The 19,508-nt window shown below is 42.9% G+C and overlaps 1 protein-coding gene across 3 annotated transcripts in view; it reads left to right on the top strand.

The window, feature by feature from the left end:
• Positions 1-19,508, top strand: part of VPS50 (VPS50 subunit of EARP/GARPII complex) — a 119,511-nt gene that overhangs the window by 9,142 nt on the left and 90,861 nt on the right. For 2 of the 3 annotated variants that reach the window (XM_008261723.5, XM_051852990.3), the window contains exons 2-8: positions 2,928-2,996; positions 13,861-13,983; positions 15,506-15,577; positions 16,718-16,771; positions 17,609-17,679; positions 18,939-19,056; positions 19,138-19,173. In XM_008261723.5, coding sequence (XP_008259945.1) covers positions 2,928-2,996; positions 13,861-13,983; positions 15,506-15,577; positions 16,718-16,771; positions 17,609-17,679; positions 18,939-19,056; positions 19,138-19,173 — 543 coding nt within the window. The remainder of the gene's footprint in view (positions 1-2,927; positions 2,997-13,860; positions 13,984-15,505; positions 15,578-16,717; positions 16,772-17,608; positions 17,680-18,938; positions 19,057-19,137; positions 19,174-19,508) is intronic. The other variant, XM_070059817.2, reaches the window with a different exon arrangement.

Genomic DNA, 19,508 nt, shown 5'->3' with positions numbered 1-19,508 from the left:
AATAAATAAATAGTAAAAAAGAATGCCTGAGACACCATTTTTTAGCTCCCCTTATACGTTATCTCTTTTGCTTCTTGTAATATCCTATGAGGTACCACTTTCTGACAACATAATACATAGTTTGGATAAGAACATTGTTAAGGACCACAGCAAGAGTCGGGGTAAAACTCAGGCGATCTGCTCCAGTGCGCATCCTGCAGTCACTCCACTCCTCCACTTCCTAACATGCTGGGGGAGTTCCGAGTTTTTTTACTTGGTTTGGCATATTTGGCAGACAGTTGCTGCATGGATGTGTTGTGTCCGACCTGGAGGTAAGACCTTTGTCTAGTCGTCAGCATAGATTACATTTATCTTTCAGTTACTGGTGTAGGAAGGAGATTAGACATGATGCCTTCTCCAAGGATTTCTGTTGGATTAGCTAAATCCGCACTTTTATGAATATTTAAGAGGACTAGCAATTAGACTTTACGAAAGATATTCTAAGGTGGTCATGATTTTCAGTCAGGTTAGAAAGACCTTCAGAGGTGTGAGAAAGTTATGTAACCCAAGCTTGTCTTCTTTACGACTACACTAGGGATGGCGGTCCCTCACGATCCCTCTTGGTGACAGAGGCAGACAAGGTAACCTTGCTTCCCTGGTCCACTCACCATAGGGCGTATTAACGCTCAGAAGGCCTTTGTTTTTCAGGCAAGCATTCCTGGAAACTTCATTTTGTAGTCACTTGCATGTCCCCATGGGAACAGTGTGCTAATTAGTTAGAGATTGGAGCCTGGGAACAGCCTCCACCTAATAATTTAGTCATTTCTTTGGTTGTTTACTCAGTTCCAGGAATTTTGGTAGCCTCCAGGTTATAGAGGAAAATAAGATTTGGTTTTGTCCTTCCATTGCGAATTAAGGTCTGAGAAAGAAAAGTGAGGTGTGTTTAAAATTGAAAGCGTCACGACTTTGAGATTCTGTCAGAGCATGTCTAGCTGTGTTTCTGAATTATTAGTGATCCTCTGAGTCACCAGGCGTGCTTGTTTACATGCAGATTCTTGGTCCTGCTCCAGTAATACCTGTTCAGTAGCTATGTGTACGGCGCACGCATCTTATTTTTCAAAGCTCCCTGGAGACATGGGTGGAAATGGCTCATGGGCTGTGAGAAATATGGTGCCCTTTGCAGCCGGCTTTGTGGAGCAAATGATTCTGAAGGCGCATATTGGTTTCTCATCAGAGTGATGAATGTGCATGAGAGAGAGAGGTGGGGGAGAGAAGGGTGCATAAGTTAGATATTCTGGGAGTTTGGAGGATTTGGGTGTGAGGCAGAGTACTTTGTCATAGAAAATTATAAATATGACTGGTGGCCTTTTACATTAGTGAAGGTGAAACACATCTCTAATTTAACAGTAAGCAAGTTCAACTCCACATCTCGAAAGATCGCCATAAAGCACCCCATGCATTTTATTTTACTGAACACCCCAGAGGGCCAGAATAGAGCAAAAGGATACCTTGATTATATCATACATCCTCAAATTCATGGAGTAGTTAATTTTGCCAAAGGATTAATATTACAGGGACTTCTTATGTTTTAAAAATATTTTTATTTATTTATTTATGTGAATGATGAATGCTCCTATTCATAATTCACTCCCCAAACACCTGCAGTGGGTGGGTTTGGGACAAAATGGGAGCAGCAGACTCAACTCAGGTCTCCCAGGCGATGTCAGGAACTCAGTTGCTTGAACCATTTACCTGCTGCCTCCAGGGTCTGCATTGGTGGGAAGCTGGAGTCTGGAGTTGGAGCCAAGACTCAAACCCAGGCACCCTGCTGTGCCATGTGGGCTCTTTTTTTTTTTTTTTTTTTTTTTTTGACAGGCAGAGTGGACAGTGAGAGAGAGAGAGACAGAGAGAAAGGTCTTCCTTTGCCGTTGGTTCACCCTCCAATGGCTGCCGCGGCCAGCGCGCTGCAGCTGGCGCACCGTGCTGATCCAATGGCAGGAGCCAGGTACTTATCCTGGTCTCCCATGGGGTGCAGGGCCCAAGTACTTGGGCCATCCTCCACTGCACTCCCTGGCCACAGCAGAGAGCTGGCCTGGAAGAGGGGCAAGCGGGACAGACTCCGGCGCCCTGACCGGGACTAGAACCCAGTGTGCCAGCGTCGCAAGGCGGAGGATTAGCCTAGTGAGCCGGGGTGCTGGGCCGCCATGTGGGCTCTTAATCACTAGGCTAACATCTGCCCCCAGGCCTTTGTTTTGGATAGCCTGTTTTTTAAAAGGCACTCTTTAAATTACCTCTTCTTTCTCTCTGAATAATTTCCCCTGGTACAAATGAGGCTTTCAGGGTCCTTCAGTTGATTTGAAATGAGAAAGTACAGGGTTCCAAAGAGCTAAAGAATCCATAGAAAGCAACAAGAGGTGCGATGTAAACCTTAATATTACAGCATGGACTGGATACGTTGGTGAGGAATAGTCAGGTAAAACAAAGGGACTATTTAAATATTCAATAAGCACTTAGCATTACTTATGAATCTTTGATCAGTGCAGTTGGTAAATATATATAGTGCATCCGTGAATCATGATACTATTGCTAGGACCTTTTCCCCAGCTGAATTTGGTAATTATTAAAAGGTAGCACTTTTACAGAACGCTTTGTTACCTGGTTCTTTGCTTTGGGGGTTTTAAAATCATGGTTGTGTTGGACTTCCTGCATTAATTCTGAATGGGCCACGTAATACACCTTTGTTTTAAAAATACTAAAAGTATAACTTTATGTGATTTAATAAAGATATTTTATTTATTAAGCAATAATTATTTTAGAGTATATGTTCGTATATCTTACAGCAGAGAAATTTCTGTTTTTAAAGAAAAAAGAAACCCACTTAGATGTGTCTGTCCTTTGACAGTTCTTCAGTGCACTTGCAATTCTTTTTCTCTTGTTATCTTTTTAAGGGTCTGAAAAGCCCTCCGGAGAGCCTCAGCGACCTCGGCGCCATCGAGAACCTCCGGGTCCCTGGAAAGGTATGGATTGAGGCTGGGGAACGTGGCTGTTTTCTTCCTGAGGGACATCTCCCTGCCTCTGCCTACAGCGATCCAGAGAGGCTTTTCTTCCCACAGCAGATGCTTGTTGTGGCAAGCCCAGGAGTTCTGAGGGCAGTGAGGGGATGGGTTGCTTCTGCTTTCGTTACACCTTGGGATGCAGGGTGACTCATAGGAGCAAAGCTGAAAATGCACAGTTGATAAGTTTGGAGTTTATTCTATCACATTCTTAGCTTGAAAGCAGCCTTAGACATACACACACACACACACACACACACAATTTTTGTGCTATAATTTGATAATTTACCACTAGTGTTTTAGACTGTGTCAAGCTCAGCCAGAAATGATGTTTTGGGCAGAGGTCTTTGAATCAGCAACTAAAACATAACCTATTCTAAGTTGTAGATATTTTGATATTTTAGATTTTAATTTGTTGACACTCATGTGAACTTGTCGGGTTACAAATGGAATAAATGTGATTTCAGAGCCTGCAGGCTTCCTTCAGGTGGTCTGTTAGCTGCCATCCAGTCCTTGCTGCTCACTGCCACCACCAGGAGCTGTGCGGGGCGAGGAGCTGGTCCGTCACACCCAGAGCTGCACCTCCGACCGTGGGCTCTTGTGATATTAAATGCGGGGATCACGTCGTCTAGTCCTGTTTGGTTTCTGGGTCTGGCGTCTTGAACTATAAGCTCCAGTTCTCTTGATGAGCAGTCTAAGGCCACTCCTGGCCCCGCCTTAGGTCAGGTCAGTGCTTCGGCGGGTGATTTCCTGCATTTTGAGGAGCTTTACCCCATCATGTGAATTTCTCTTTCACTGCTTAGCCTGTATGTTAGCTTAGACCCAGACATTCTCCCTAATATAATAAAATTCTAAGCATGCCTTTTGCATACAATGATTTGGACAAAAATTTAAGAGACATATACAATATAGTAGTTAGTGAAGATTATTGGGTATGATAAAATTTTGGGAAATAAGAATCCTAAATCTTAATTGACAAGTAAGTCTCTTTATTTTCTTGATGTAAAAAAGATTACCATACATTATGAATATGCCTTGAATTAGACCGTATTACATGTTTCAGAATCAATGTCAAGTTGATGAGTGAGCCTCTATAAAAAAATGCTTGAATGCATTAGTAAGAACGTTCTGTTGTCTTTAAACTCTGAGCCTTGATCTTTCCCCAGTAGTGGTAGGAAGGGAGTTTCTGACCTCACTGCAGTATTCTACATGACCCTCCAACCCCGGTGCCATCAGTGACCTGTACTGTGTACGGATACCTGGTGCAGTGTCCAATTAGGATCACAGTCAGCAGTGAAAACAGAAGAGGTGAGATGAAGTCGGGGCGTTGATTTCTCAGGCACAGAGTAGAAAGCCAAGTTAGTGAGGTTGTCAAATCATTCATGGGTCCTAGTGCTGGACTCCGGCGCTTAGCCTTACACCAAGAGAACCTGGCAAGCTCCTCGCCCCTGTTTGCTGTCTGTGCACCGCTGCAGGGAGCAGTGCCTCTGCCTTCTCTCTCAGTGGTTTGGAGAACACTGGAGTTGCTGGGTCCAGAGCTGTAAAGCCCCCTTCAGCACATGGGTTTGATGTGGGGGAAGTTTGCTGTCAGTACTGAGGTTAAGAGTTAAGCAATTCCTTACGTGGTGTAGCTTGGGATAACTTTAATGCTAAGTGTGTTTTTCACAACTTTAGATGTGACTTTATGCTTCTCTCATAGACATATGTTTTAGATTATTTAATTTTATATAATCATATTTTTGAAAAGTTGTAACTAGTTCTTGATGGCCTGAAATTTGATGTTTGCAAAAAATGATTCTCATTCAAATTTTCGAAGTATTAAAAGCATTTCAACAAAATGGAAAATAATAATTTAAAATGACCTTTTCCTTTACTATAAAATTAAGATACTTTGAACTGAAAACATAAGCAGCAGAAAAGTACTTTAAAAATTATGAAATTACTAATGCAGTCAAGGTTAACTTTGCCTTCTGGTGTTTTCTCTATGCATATTCAGCAACACATTTCGTGAGCATCTACTGTATGCTACACACTCTGCAGGGTCTGGCAGTACAGCAGTGAGAAGACAAAAGTCTTTCCCAAAAGGCACGACTTCCCCATGGTCAGGGAGCTTACTTCCATTCTTGTTGCTTAAGTGTGCTGTAAAGTTGGATTCAATCAGTGCCATACCTTTTATAAGATTTTTCTATAAATTGTTTGAAATGTTCTTTGTAGTTGTAACTCACCAGGATTCCACTAGATGGCACTGAAAGCCTGAAGAAAAATAGAGTTGGGTTTAAAGCTGTTTCATTGAAAACACACACAGAAAGTGATGAAGCGGCTACCTTTGATGGATTATTATTGTTGTTTTAGGGAGATTTTAAGAAAATGTGCCATTTCCTCACATAATCAGACATCTGGCAATTCATTATAAACTTATGTGGAATATGGTTTTAGGGTAACTGTAGTTTGAAATAGATTTTGAATACTGTTTGCTAGCTCAGCTCAAACTGTTTCTAGCTCAGTGATTTATGACTTTATAATACTGATTGAATATTGAAAACTTAATAATTTGTTCTTCCTTTTGGCTTTGTGTAGATTTTAGGGGCTGGCAGGTTTTATTTATTTATTTTTCCAGTCAACCAGAGTCTTGATGTCATATTAGCTTTGATATGATTATGGCTTTTGTTGTTAGGATTTTGGTTTTTTCATGTTGACTGATGAAGAATAATGCAGATGTGCTGGAAGTCTTTGATGCGACTTGTTGTGGCAAAGCTAAATCCTAAATTCAGGCCACAATTTCTTTTTCTCCTACCCCCTGACTGGCACACAGAAAATGCACTTTGCTTTCTAGATTTGTAACTGGGTTTCTAATGTGAGCTCTTATCTGTTAAGCTAATTACAGAAAGGGGAATTGGTTTGCATTTCGTTTTTAAATTCTATACATTTTCTGTAAGGTATTGAAACCTGACCTATGAAGTGAAGATTTCGCCATTTCTCAAGATTGTGAGGTTCCAAGCTGTTCTTTGGGTTTAAGAATTAGGCTAAGTTATTTTCACAATTCAAGAGCATATTGAGTTTGTTGGTGGGGGAACTGTTAAACTGTCATAGCTAACATTTTGCAGTTATAAAAGATTTATTTTTTTGAAAGGCAGAGTGACAGAGGGGTTGGCAGGGCGTGTGTGTGGGGAGAGATACAAAGAAATATACAGACAGGTAGACAAAGATCTTCTGTTCGCTGTTTTACTTCCCAAATGGCCATAACAGCCAGGATGGGCCAGACCCAAGTCAGGAGCCAGGACCTCCATTCGGGTTTCCCACATGGATGGCAGGGTCCCAAGGACTTAGGTCATCTTCCACTGCCTTGCCAGTTATCCGGAAGCCGGATTAGAAAGTGGAGCAGTTTGAGCTGTTTGATACGTGATGCTGGTGTCACAAGTGGTAGCTTAACCTGCCGTGCCACAGTGAGGGCCCCAGAATCGAAGATCCTGAAGTTGAATTGATATTTTTAATTAGCATGGTATTTTGGATAATTTGAGAGCAGTGGATAAATGCAAAATTTGTACTCTTTTTATTCCCTCCTAAACCTGAATTCATCCCCTGAGGAGATAAACTCTTACGTGGGAAATTGCTTTGTAAAGTTATAGCTTTTTGGAAACTGTAAATATACGAGAAATATTTTATAACATCTTACAGTTGAAAGCCCAGATTGTTTTATAGACTTGAAACCCCAGTTCTCATAAAACCGTTTTGTTGTTATGTTGAGAGGGAAAATGCCTTGGCTAAATGATCGATAGTGCTGTAGATTTCAATGATGATTGCTTTTCTTCATTTTTTATAAAGTTACACTTATGATGTGCATTTTTCCACACGTATTCACCCGGCTTTGTCTCCGAGATGATCAAAATAGGGCACAGATGAGGAAGTGGGACGTGTTATGACTGCTGGAGAAAACAGCCCCTGAAATACTGACAACAAATACTTGTTTGTTGTCTACTACCTTGCTGAAATCATCCTGCTTGGTTTGTTATGTTGAGAAAATAGAGCAGTAATGCTGATTGTTGATAGAGCATCCGGCAACATGGCAGGAGCTAAGACGCTTTATCTTTAGGAAGGGACAAGTTTGGTTCTGATTAGTCTGTTGGATTTGTAAAGGTCTCAGTAGAATTTTAGTGTCTGGGCAGTGCGTTTTTTCTGCCCCGCAGGGAGCCACCCCTTAGGCTCTCCACTGTGGGGAGCAATTCGGACTGTACTGTTACTGGAATTAAGACTTATTCTATGCATCTGCTCTCCCACAATATGGCGCTGGGAGAGGAGAAAACAGCTTCTACCCAGCTGCCTCCAGTTCAACCAATAAACAGCAGGACTTGCTCCTGATTGGAGGAGAGCAGCGTACTCGGGGTGTGGGCAGCCGAGTTGGGATTGGCAGAGGAGGACTATAAAGGAGGAGAGAGACGGCATGCACCAGGAACATCTAAGGGGAACATCTAAGGGGAACACCTGTGCAGCCCCCGAGAAAGCCGGCCGGCGGTGTGCCGCTCCCCTGCGGAAGTGGGGAATGTGGCCAGGGGGAACTGCCCTTCCACGGAGGTGGAAGGGATAGTAGCCAACCCGGGAAGAACCAGCAGCAAACCCGGGGAAGGCCGAGCAGACGAAAGAACAGCGCAGGGTCCTGTATCGTTCCTCCGCGAAGAGGGGGAGCGACATAATGGTGCCGTGACTTGGATATGAAGCCTAGGCAGGGCTTAGTGTCGTTCCTCCACGAAGAGGGGGAGCGACATAATGGTGCCGTGACTCGGATAGGAAACCTAGGACGGATAGGAAACCTAAGAGGGAAGAAACGGGAAGAAATGGGAAAATACCGGAGAGAGAGACTAGCAAACAGCCTAGGGAAAAGCCGGACGAGAAAGGTGCCGGAAGAAGCTATTGAAAGCCTAGGCATAGACTCAGATACGGACTACGGACTACGGGGGGAAGCTGGGAGAAATCTCTAAGGTCGAAAACGAAAGTGAAAGCTAGAACAAACAGACTCGGATGCGGACTGTGGGGAGAGGCCAGGAGAAATGAGGGAGGAGTATTGTTGGAAGAAAGCTTGGGGAAACATACCGGGTAGAGAAAAATGTTAGGGAAATTGAAGCCGCGGGGGGCAGGCCGAGGCGGAGACGAAAGCCACTTTGGGATTCTCAAGTTAGCCCGGGAATGGGGGGCGAAAAGTTGAAACCAGAAGCGGAAACGTAAGCCGGATTGGGATCCGTCTGATTAGCCCGGGGAGCAAAGGACGGGAAGCCAAACCGTGGGGCAGAGACGTGAGCTGGGTTGAATTCGCCAGGCTAGCCCGGGGAACTTGGATTGAATGCTAGTGGCGGAGACGCAAGCTACGCTGTGTGACTCGCGGAAGCCGCCGCGTGCAGAGAGAGCACGGGGCGTGAATAGATAGGGAACACGCGGCTGGCGCGAGGCCGTGGTTCAGACGCGAAAGGGCTAGTGAGAGACCGCGGAGTGTGCGCGCAAAGCCGAGCCGCGCAGATGAGAGAGGCGCGGGATGAAGCGGCTCAGAGCCGGTGAGGCGCCGAGAAGTAGCCTCGGGGCGGAGCCTGCCGGCAGGGCGAGGCACCAGGAAGCCGCAGGGATAAGAGAAACAGAAGCTTAGAAGTAAAAGGAGAGAAATAGGAATGCTGGAAGATAGAAGTAAAATGGGAGAAATAGGAATGCCCGGAGATAGAGAAATAGAGAAATAGAAAGGCCTCCCTACAATACTGCAATGAGAAAGCTTGGATTCGGTCTGCCTGATTAGGGAGGCGGTGAGCACCTGCGGGCGGCTAGCAGCTTATGCGCCGCAGGTCACCGAAGACAGGCACGAATTAACATCAGTAAGGCCTCCCCACAATACGGCAATTAGGAGGCTTGGATTCGGTTTGCCTGATTGTTAGGGCTTGTGAGCCCCTGCAGGCAGAGCAGAGCATGCGCTGCAGGGCACCGAACACAGGCATGCATCAGCGCCTAGAAACCTCCTCACAACATGGCGAAGAGAGGACCCGGATTCGCTTTGCCTGATTGATAGGACTTGTAAGAACCTGTGACAACTCTAGCAAGTAGAGCAGAGTGTGTGCCGCGGGACACCGAAGACAGGCGCGTATCAACGCCAAAAAATAAAAAGAAAGGGGGATCTGTGGGGAGCAATTCGGACTATACTGTTACTGGAATTAAGACTTATTCTATGCATCTGCTCTCCCACAATATGGCGCTGGGAGAGGAGAAAACAGCTTCTACCCAGCTGCCTCCAGTTCAACCAATAAACAGCAGGACTTGCTCCTGATTGGAGGAGAGCAGCGTACTCGGGGTGTGGGCAGCCGAGTTGGGATTGGCAGAGGAGGACTATAAAGGAGGAGAGAGACGGCATGCACCAGGAACATCTAAGGGGAACATCTAAGGGGAACACCTGTGCAGCCCCCGAGAAAGCCGGCCGGCGGTGTGCCGCTCCCCTGCGGAAGTGGGGAATGTGGCCAGGGGGAACCGCCCTTCCACGGAGGTGGAAGGGATAGTAGCCAACCCGGGAAGAACCAGCAGCAAACCCGGGGAGGGCCGAGCAGACGAAAGAACAGCGCAGGGTCCTGTGTCGTTCCTCCGCGAAGAGGGGGAGCGACACTCCACCTGTTGTGCCCGTGCCTTTCCCTGTGCTTTGCTTCCTACTGGTGACTGCCTCCCCAGGGTCTGAGGTGGGAAGTTCTACCAGTTCTCATCTCCTCCAGATCTGTTCCTTTTTCCCTGGAGGGGACCGCCCCATCCCTCCCTGCCTCCCTGCCTCCGTCCCAGCCCTCTGATTGCAGCAGCCTGTGAGGGAGGAGCTGTGTTACTCACCAAGACGAGGCTGAGAGTTTTGAATGTGGGCGGGGTTGTTCCTGAGGACAGTCTGAGGGGGAGGGGCAGATTTGGTGTATTTTTGCCTTTTACACTTTCATTTCCTCTGCTCTGCGCTGAAATTCCTTACTTGTAGTTTTTCTCCTGCTGTAACTCTGGGGGACGCTGCTCCTGTTTTCTTTAACTGTGCTTGATTAGCATTGGCAGGCAGGTGGTGGCACACTTAACCCTCTGTGGTTGTGGGCCAGGTGCCTTGGGAGTCAGGTTTCACAGGTCACTTAAACTACTGTTAATGTCAATCTGCATTGAGCAGTTACTGCGTGACACCAGGTTCACTGAAAATACATCATTTTAAGCGTTTTATTGATGTCATGGCAATTTGTAAGACTAAAATGTTTTACCCCAAACTTAGTTTAAATAGCTAATGTTATTGTAAATGTTTTCTTAAATTTCACATTTTTTTAGCATTTTTTTTTCTTTTTCTTGTTTCTTAAGATTTATTTATTTATTTGAAAGGCAGAGTTACAGAGAGAGAGAGGAGAGACAGAGAAACTGATCTTCATATGCTTGTTCACTCCCCAAATGGCTGAAACTGCCAGGGTGAGGCCAGGCCAAAGCCAAGAGCCAAGAGCTTCTCCCAGTCTCCCTCAGAGGTGCAGTGGCCCAAGAACTTGGGCCATCCTCCGCTGCTTTCTAGGAGCAAAAGCAGGGAGCTGGATCAGAAGTGGAGCAGTAGGGACTTGAAGTAGCGCCCATATGGTTTGCTGTCACTGCTGGCTGTGGGTTTAACCCATGCACCCCAGCACCAGCCCCTGAATCGCACATTTTATGATGTCAAGAGTTTCAAGTGGCAGTTTTTCCTCTCCAATTTTGCCATTTAATTTTTTTGTAGGGAATCTTTTTAATTTTGTTTATCTAAGATTTTGCCTCCCACCCATTTATTGGCCCTCCAAGCAGGTTCTCTTTTAGATGAAATCCTGTGCATTTTTGTGCATTTTTAATCCTAAGAAATTGGTTTATATTATGGCAAAATTAAGGAGTAATTGTGCTGGAGTATGCAGAATAGCTGCTTGTGTTTACTTTTCTGGTTCCCACGCATAAAATAAGCCCAAATCATTTAACATCTATTGTTACTTCTAGTGGGAAGGAAAACCTGTCATTAGCAATTGGTGGGAAGTTTTGACTATCAAAAGGAGAACATGCTGCCTTTTCCTTTGTTTCTGTTATTTTCCTTTCTGAATGCAGGGGCAGGGGGTGGGGGGGGCGGGGGGGGGGTGTATGAATTGTTTGGCTTGGCCTGTGATTATGAGCTCCAGGGTGCTTGGTGCGGGGAGCCTGCAGGTGGACGGGGAGTTAGCAGGGGTCTGTGGTCTCAAGAAGCTGGCACTGGACCCAGTGCCCACGTGCGTGGCTGCCAGGCACCACGGGAAGTGTGAGTGGGAAGCAGTCTTGTGACTGCGAGCGCTGGGACTGCAGAGGACAAGGCCCTTTGGATTCTCTTCAGCGTGCGGTCCTCTGCATAACTTCACTTTCCATTGTCACATGGGAGCCACCAAAGTGGCCGAAAGGAAGAGGGTATTTGTAGGGATGTGATGTTATCTGGGGGCCATTGTTTTGGGTTGCATTCTTCTTCATATGATACTTTTATTTTTGCTTTTCTCAGTGTATCCCTCCTTAGCTCAGGTTTTCTACTCTGGAGTATCAAGTGTTCCAGGTCAGTTCTTTCAAGTCATGTGGGTCTGTGTGCAGCCTATGGTGTTAACTGCACATTTCTCTAGGAGGGACTGGCATCTGACCTCTTATGTCCATGCACACACTGTGCCCTTCTCATGGGTCCATCATTCATCACCGCACACCTAAGAGGTGTTTATAAATGCATTGTGGTTCTCCTTCATATTCTTAATAACTTTGGATATTTGTTTCATTGTTATTTTGAGAGAGTGAAAATATGTCTATGTATCCTTTATGGGTGAAAAAAACTAGGCAAGAAGAAACTAACTTGCCCAAGGGTGATTCTGAGCTGCAGCTAAAACCTGGTGTCTTTACTTTCATATCAATCTGTAGGTCCTATGCTGACAACCTTAGTATGATATTAGGTGCCATTGGCATGTATTCATTTAAGTACTTGATTATTGCCGCCTATTTGAATTTTTGGCTTGACTAGATGTACCTGATATTTTTCAATCTTAGCAATTTTTTAAAGACACACACACACACATGAATGAGACCGACTGCATGTATTTGCTCCTGGTGCTGCAGAATTCCTAGCGAGGCCACGTTGCCACATCCTGTCTCCAGGCCCTTGTTTCCTCCCTCAGCATATGACATTTCAGTGAATGAAAGCTGGTGTTTTAAATGCCTGACATTCTGACCTCTTACATGCCTGGGCTCACTGTGCTGCCACATCCCACTGGATACATACCTGTTGAGAGACTAGTTGGGAACCTTCCTTCCACAGGTGGGATGGGTCGAGCCTACGTGGATTCCCGGCATCACTGTCCAGAGTGCCACATGGATGAGCGTGTTGTGTGTTGTGGGCACACCCTCACAGGAGCATTGCTCACTCTATTAGGATGTGAGGTTTCTGACTGCATTCATAGGATCTCATCTCTTGCTGTACCAGTGATGGCTGTGCTTTTAACCTTTATTTTTTTGTGAGTCTGTTTTATAAGAGGTATCTCCTTTCTCATGCATATTTGATTATGCAGGTTTGATTTTTTTTTAATATGACTTCACCTTCACTTTAAAATTTATTGGAAGTTCACATTTAAACAGTTTACCTTCTGAGATTGTGATTTATTGTTCTAATATTTTCTTTGAGCTTGAGCCTACTCATAAGGGCAATTTTATAGTTAATAATTTTATAAATATATAATATTAAACTCTAAATGATGTCCAAGCCAACCCTTTTTTAATTTTTAAAAAATTGTTTACTTATTTGACAGGTAGACGAAGAGAGTGAAGGTGAGAGTGTGTGTGTGTGTATGTGGTGGGGGAGTGGAGACTGACAGATATCCAGATGCCCACAATGGCAGGGACTGAGCCAGGCTGAAGCCAGAAGCCTGGAACTCAGTCCAGGCTCCTGTGTGGGTAGAGGGACCCAAGTACTTGAGCCGTCACCTGATGCCTCCCAGGATGCACATTAGCAAGAAGCTGGAATTCAGAGTGGAGCCAAGACTTGAACCAAGGCACTCGGATAGCAGATGCAGACATCTCAATGGATGTCTTAACTGCTACATCAAATGTGTGCTACAAACTAGCTCTTTTTATAAATTAAAGGAAAATGTGCGGTAATAAAATATTCTAGACTAACTATATTTGGAAATTGATATTCTTTAATTGACCAGGTAATTTTTGTATGCTTGATTAGTTGATGATTCATTAAGATTTTAGAGTATTTTAATGAATGTAAAATGATTTTTAATAATAATGTTTTGGTGTACATAAATGTGCTTGAGGTTAATTTGAATAAGAAATCACAAGGTTAACTTGCTACCTGTCCATAATAATAACAATCATAATCATAAAAGTGATTAACCAACATGGCAGGGGAGTAGATATCTGAATTATTGAAATTCTTATGAATTGAAGTTTCATCCATTTATATGGTAAAATTGCATAGGATAAGAATGCTGACATCAGGGGTAGGGGTTTGTTTATGAAGCTCTTTTCTGTTGTACAAATCCAAAGAAGCCTCATTCTGCATCATTAGAAAGAAAACATTTTATGAAATAACGGAGTTTGGTTCAAAACCAGAAGGAAGCCTCATGGAATCGCAGAGCTAAGCATGTGGACTTCTTCGGAGCCAGGGTTTCTCTGCCTGGCAGGAGCTCTGAGGTTGCCAATAGGGTTGGCTGGCTGCTGCTCGGGGTTCCTGTTAGTTTGTATCTTTGATTAGAAGACAGACTGTTAAGACAGATGATTTCCACGCAGATGGAATATTAAAACTGTAACTATAATAACCATGCTTTTTTTTTTTTTGTCCCTAAAGGAGGAATTCAGGGAACTCCGAGAACAGCCCAGTGACCCTCAAGCTGAACAAGAGCTGATTAATAGCATTGAACAAGTATATTTTTCTGCAGACTCATTTGATATTGTTAAATATGAACTGGAGGTAAAACAAAAAAGATTTCTTTAAAATATGCCTACTGCCTTTTGTTATTGAATGATTGCATTTGTGAGATTTGCATCCCTTTTAGGGGCATTTGTGTTTATATTTTTATGATACCAAAGCAGGTGTATTATTCCCACATGATGGCTAACTGAGTGTCAGCATTATTTAAAATTGAAATTATTTTTAAGAACATAATTTTAAGTGCAAGTCTGGAATACCAGTAGGGAAACATTTCTATAGTTTTGGGTTTCTTTCATCTTTTTTTTTTTTAAGATTTATGATTTTATTTATTTGAAAGTCTTGAAAGTCAGAACTATAGAGAGAGAGAGAAAGGGAGAGAGAGAGAGAGAGAGAGAGAGAGAGAGAGAGAGAGATATCTTCCATCCACTAGTTTACTCCCCAAATAGCCACAGTGGCTAGGGCTGGGCCATCCTGAAGCCAGGAGCCAGGAACTTCTTTTGTGTCTCCCACATGGGTGCAGGGGCCCAAGCACTTGGGCCATCTTCCAGCGCTTTTCCAAGCACGTTAACAGGAAGCTGGATCAGCAGTGGAACAGCTGGGACATGAACCAGTGCCCATAAGGGATGCCTGCTTTGCTGGCGCGGCTTTACCGGATACACCACAATGCTGGTCTCCCCCCACCCCCATCCCACCTCCACCCCGTAGTTTTCAGTTGTTAACATCCAGCTTATTGGTATGCTGCTTCTCTCCTATTTTATATTATCTGAATATGTTTAGGAAAGCTCTGAGACTATTAATCATGAATGTGTACTGCATAGCTGTTTAGTTGTGATAAACGCTTCTGTGACATAATGTTAACAATACTGGCTTTTTGAATTTGTAAGAACCTCAAAAAAATAATGGCAGAATAGTACTTTGGTTTTAAGAGAAAAGCGAATATAGTGTGCATACATACCCGTGCAAGTAGCATCCACCAATTCACCCCACCCCAGCCGGAAGTTTTGCCAGCAGGTGACTGAGACCTGGAGCTCATTTGCCCACATACATGATGACTCGCGTGTTTGTTGTTAGTTTCCTAGACTGTCTTCTGTAAGCTGATGTCATCCAGAATGTAGTCCAACAACTCGCACTGTCCCTGTTAACCATTCAGAATGTTTCAGATGGGAAATCTGTTTTGCATTTTATCGTACAAAATTAGGGACAGTCCTGGGCTGGTGGAATCGGGGATTGGGATTAGGGGCTGTCCCCACATCCTCCTTGTAGAGGTCACAGAAACCGTGTCTCTGTACCCGGGGCTGGGAGCCCAGGTGGTAATGGGGTTTCCTGGAGGTAGCAAGGCTACTTGAGGGATGGAACCTGGGTTATGTGGTGCACATGTGGAGGCTTTTGTGGCTGGAGGTTCGTGAGGGAGACTGGAGGACAGGAAAGACTCAGGGCAGTGGGCTGTGCCACCGTTTTGTGCTCACAGATTGTGGTTCATTAGTCACAGGTGGCCAGGTAAATGAAATCGAATTGAGCAGTTTATTTTTTAACTCTTTGTTTATGAATTTTTTTTCTGTAGAAGCTCCCACCTGTCCTCAATTTGCAAGAATTAGAGGAGTACAGAGACAAACTGAAGCAGCAGCAAGCTGCAGTAAGTAAAAAGTCACATTTCTTCCCAATAAAAGTGTAGGCAAGACACAACTGAGGTGTAAGGTTTGCAGATTTTATGGTTTGAACTAATCTGTTAACATACAAACAAGTTCTGTTATTTAACAACTTTGACCCAAATGATACATGTATATTAAAGTTTAATGTTGGTGCAGTTTTCCTTGTGTTTGATAGATTTGCTTCTAGAATTTGTTCTCTGACTGGAATCCTAAATGTGATCAGCAGTTCCTATGGAATCTTTGTAATTCTTAAAATGATATTTAAGATTAACAAGGGTATTTCTTTATTAAGCTATTTAAAGTTTGATTTTCTTAACCTTGATGGAAACCTTCTAGGCAAAAGCAGTGACTATCTAGGAAGTAGATCACATAATTTCAAAGATGTTTGGAACAGATTAAGAAACGTGGAAGGATGGGTGCAGTAGTTAATGAGTGTGCAGTGTTTTGTTCTCATTCGGCCTGGGGGAAGGAGCCAGGTAGGCTTCCCGAGCAGACACTTGCTACAGACCTTCTGTGTGCTGTGCTTGGTTGCGCTGTAATTGGCGGAGGCCCTGAAATTGTGCAGTGGGAGCCTCATGTCCAAAGTCATTCTGATTGTACAGCACATATTAATATACATGGGATTGACCAGCAGAACCTTAGGTGTTGTCATAGTATTCCTCAAAACGTGTGTTTTCAATTTCTCAGGAGCAGAGCGACCAAACATCTTGTTTAACTTCTTTTGTGGTCCAAAGGGTGTGAAGGGTACAAGCTATTGTCTTCATAAATTGACTAAACATTTACTTGTCCTAAAGGTTTATCTTTCTAAATCAAATCCTGTACCCTTAAAATGGTTACATCTTTGTGTATGCCAAGTCAGAGAATGAAACTCAATATTACTGACAGCAATAATGATCATTTATTGAGTTTTGATTAAGAATGGTGCTGGGTGCTTTACTACATGACCTCTTTTGCTAATTTCATAGACCAAGGAAGTGTGTGTGGCCATAGCATGTCGATTTTTGCTCTAGAAGTTACTGGGAAGACCTATGAAATATACGTGCAAAAAACTGTAAATGTAAAATGTAGTAGGAAGCATGAGGCTTTTTCTTTTACTTCCTTTGTTTGATTGCATGTTCTTGTAGGTCTCTAAAAAAGTAGCAGATTTAATCCTTGAAAAACAGCCTGCCTATGTAAAGGTAGGATATTTTTTTTTAGTAAAATTTTAAAAATAGTTGAGTAATTTATACTTTAAACTGTCAAAATATTGTAATTGTTCTTCTATTCATAATCTGTAGCCACAACTTGACTAATTGAGGAATGTGTTGTGTGTGTGTGTGCATGTGTACACTTTTCTGTCATTTAGGAGAATTTACCAAACTGAAGAAGTATAGCAGTGTTTGTTTATGATGCTAAAGTGATTTCTTTGGTTTATTAAACTTCAGAAAATTTGAGAAGAATTGCTTCATTTAGCTTTGTGACAGACTTCTAGACCAGCGATAATGATGACTCAATGTCTGTACAACAGTCCAGCTTTAAAATATGGCAAAATTGAGACTGTCTAGCTGAATCTGTATTTTCATTAGAAAATCAGAGCCTCCATAGAAAATGTCTGCCAGTTCAGATGAAGGCATTGATTGTCAAAAAATCTTAGCCAACAGAAATCCTAGTGTATATTTGTCATATACTTAATTACATTGAGAAGTTGTGTTGGGTAGAAATATTTAAAGGAGTATATTATTATTGACATTGTTTTTTTTTTTTCCCTGTCTAAAACAGGATGGGTTTAGATTTCTTCCCAAGCAATCCTAATTAAATATTTTATCATATGTCATTGTGAAAATCAGTGAAAGTAGTCATTTTAAATGATTTTGTGGGGTATATACTAACAGTTCTCACGTTCAGGTATTTTTGATGTGACTTTGCTTTCTAAAGAGGCTTTTCTTTGAAACCCACTAGAATTTTTGTTAGCATGCCATGTAAATAAGAAAAAAAAGAATGTTTCAAATGATAACCTATAGCTGATGTTTCCATAGGAACTTGAAAGAGTTACCTCACTGCAGACAGGACTTCAGCTGGCTGCTGTTATCTGCACCAATGGGAGGAGGTATTGCTTCTGATGATACTTTGTTCTTTAAACTGCAAAATATTCCAGTAACTATGAAATCCATCCTAATAATTGATTTTCCATTATGCTATGGTTTCTTGAATGCCATTCCTTAAATGAATTTATGTTGTGATGTAAACACTGCACCATAAGGGTGTATGGTGATATCTATACATCTACTCATGGGCTAAAAAAATATTTTTTTTATATAGTTTAGACTAGTGCTTCTTAAACTATTTACGGTGAAAGACCAGCTTTTTTTTTCCAACTCGTCAATCTGTTATTCTGTGAAACGCAATAAAATCAAATTACTAGGAAAATGAAATTATCTTGTAAACATTTTATTAAGTTTTTAAGATTTATTTATTTGAAAGAGTGACAGAAAGAGACGGAGAGACAGGGAGAGAAAGTGAGGTGGAGAGATCTTCCACCCATTGGTTCACTCCCCAAATGGCTGCAACAGCCAGGATTTGGACAGGCTAAAGCCAGGAGTGCAGACATCACTCTAGGTCTCTCATGGGTGGCGGGGGCCCACACATTTGGGCCATCACCTGCTGCCTTCTCAGGCGCATTAGCAGAAGTGAAGCTGTGCCACAAACCAGCACTCTGATGTGGGATGCCAGTCCCTCTAGCGACAGCTTAACATGCTGTGCCACAAAACTGGCCCCTGTATTAAACTTTTAAATGTTTATTCTACATTTCTGTCCTTTTTTTTCTTTTGTTAAAGATCATTTATTTAATTTGAAAGGCAGAGTTACAGAGAGAGAGAGAGAGAGGGAGACAGGGGAAGAGCTCTTCCATCTACTGGTTCTCTCCCCAAATGGCTGCAATGGCCACGGCTGGCCCAAGCTGAAGTCAGGAGCCAGGAGCTTCTTTCAGGTCTCCCACGTCGGGGCAGGGCCCCAAGCAGTTGGGCTGTCCTCCACTGCTTTCTCAGGTACATTAACAGGAAGCTAGATTGGAAATGGAACAGCCAGGAGTCAAACTGGTGCCCATGTGGGATGCTGGCACTGCAGGTGGCATCTTTACCTGCTATGCCATAATGCCAACCCCTGTTCTTTTCTTATTCTACTCCCAGCATGTTGAAAAATGTCTGCTTAGACCAAGTAATTGAATATGTTTGTCAAATAGTAGCCATAGTCCTGTTGTAAGAGTAATCCAGGTCAGTCACCCCATCACTAGTTGCCAGAATTTTTCTGTGTTGATAATAATTCTTACTGTACTAGAAAGTTTTAACCATGTGTTGTTCCCTTTTGCAGACACCTGAATATTGCAAAAGAAGGTTTTACTCAAGCTAGCTTAGGCCTCCTTGCAAATCAAAGGAAGCGTCAGCTGCTGATTGGCCTCCTGAAATCTCTGAGAACGATCAAAACATTGGTATATATAGGCCACTTTTTACAAATTGAAACTTGATTTGTGGTTGAAACAGATTTTACCTTTGATTTTTGTTTTTTTCAGCAAAGAACAGATGTACGCTTAAGTGAAATGCTGGAGGTAAGTTAACAAGGCATGTTTTCTCCAGTTGGTGTATGGAAAAGGTGTATTCATAGACATGCTAAGATTCTTGTAGAACTTTTTCCTGCTGACATAATGTATACTTCATTTAGAAAAACACATTTGTTTGGGAAAGCATTTATTTGAAATAATGTAACATTGGAAGGATAACTTCAGTCTTTTGGCTACATTGTGTCCAGGCCATAGTAAAATCAAATTTGACATCTAACAAATAGTCATGGTTTAAGTAATGTATGATCTCTTGGTTATAATTGATAGCTCATGTGTTAATTGTTTTTCTGATTGAGCTGTTTTCTCCTGTATTTCTTCTCTGT

This window comes from Oryctolagus cuniculus, chromosome 16 (genome assembly GCF_051225735.1).
Source record: "Oryctolagus cuniculus isolate XC-2025 breed Fujian yellow rabbit chromosome 16, ASM5122573v1, whole genome shotgun sequence".
Lineage (NCBI taxonomy): Eukaryota > Metazoa > Chordata > Mammalia > Lagomorpha > Leporidae > Oryctolagus > Oryctolagus cuniculus.
This window is presented reverse-complemented; position numbering and strand designations above follow the sequence as displayed.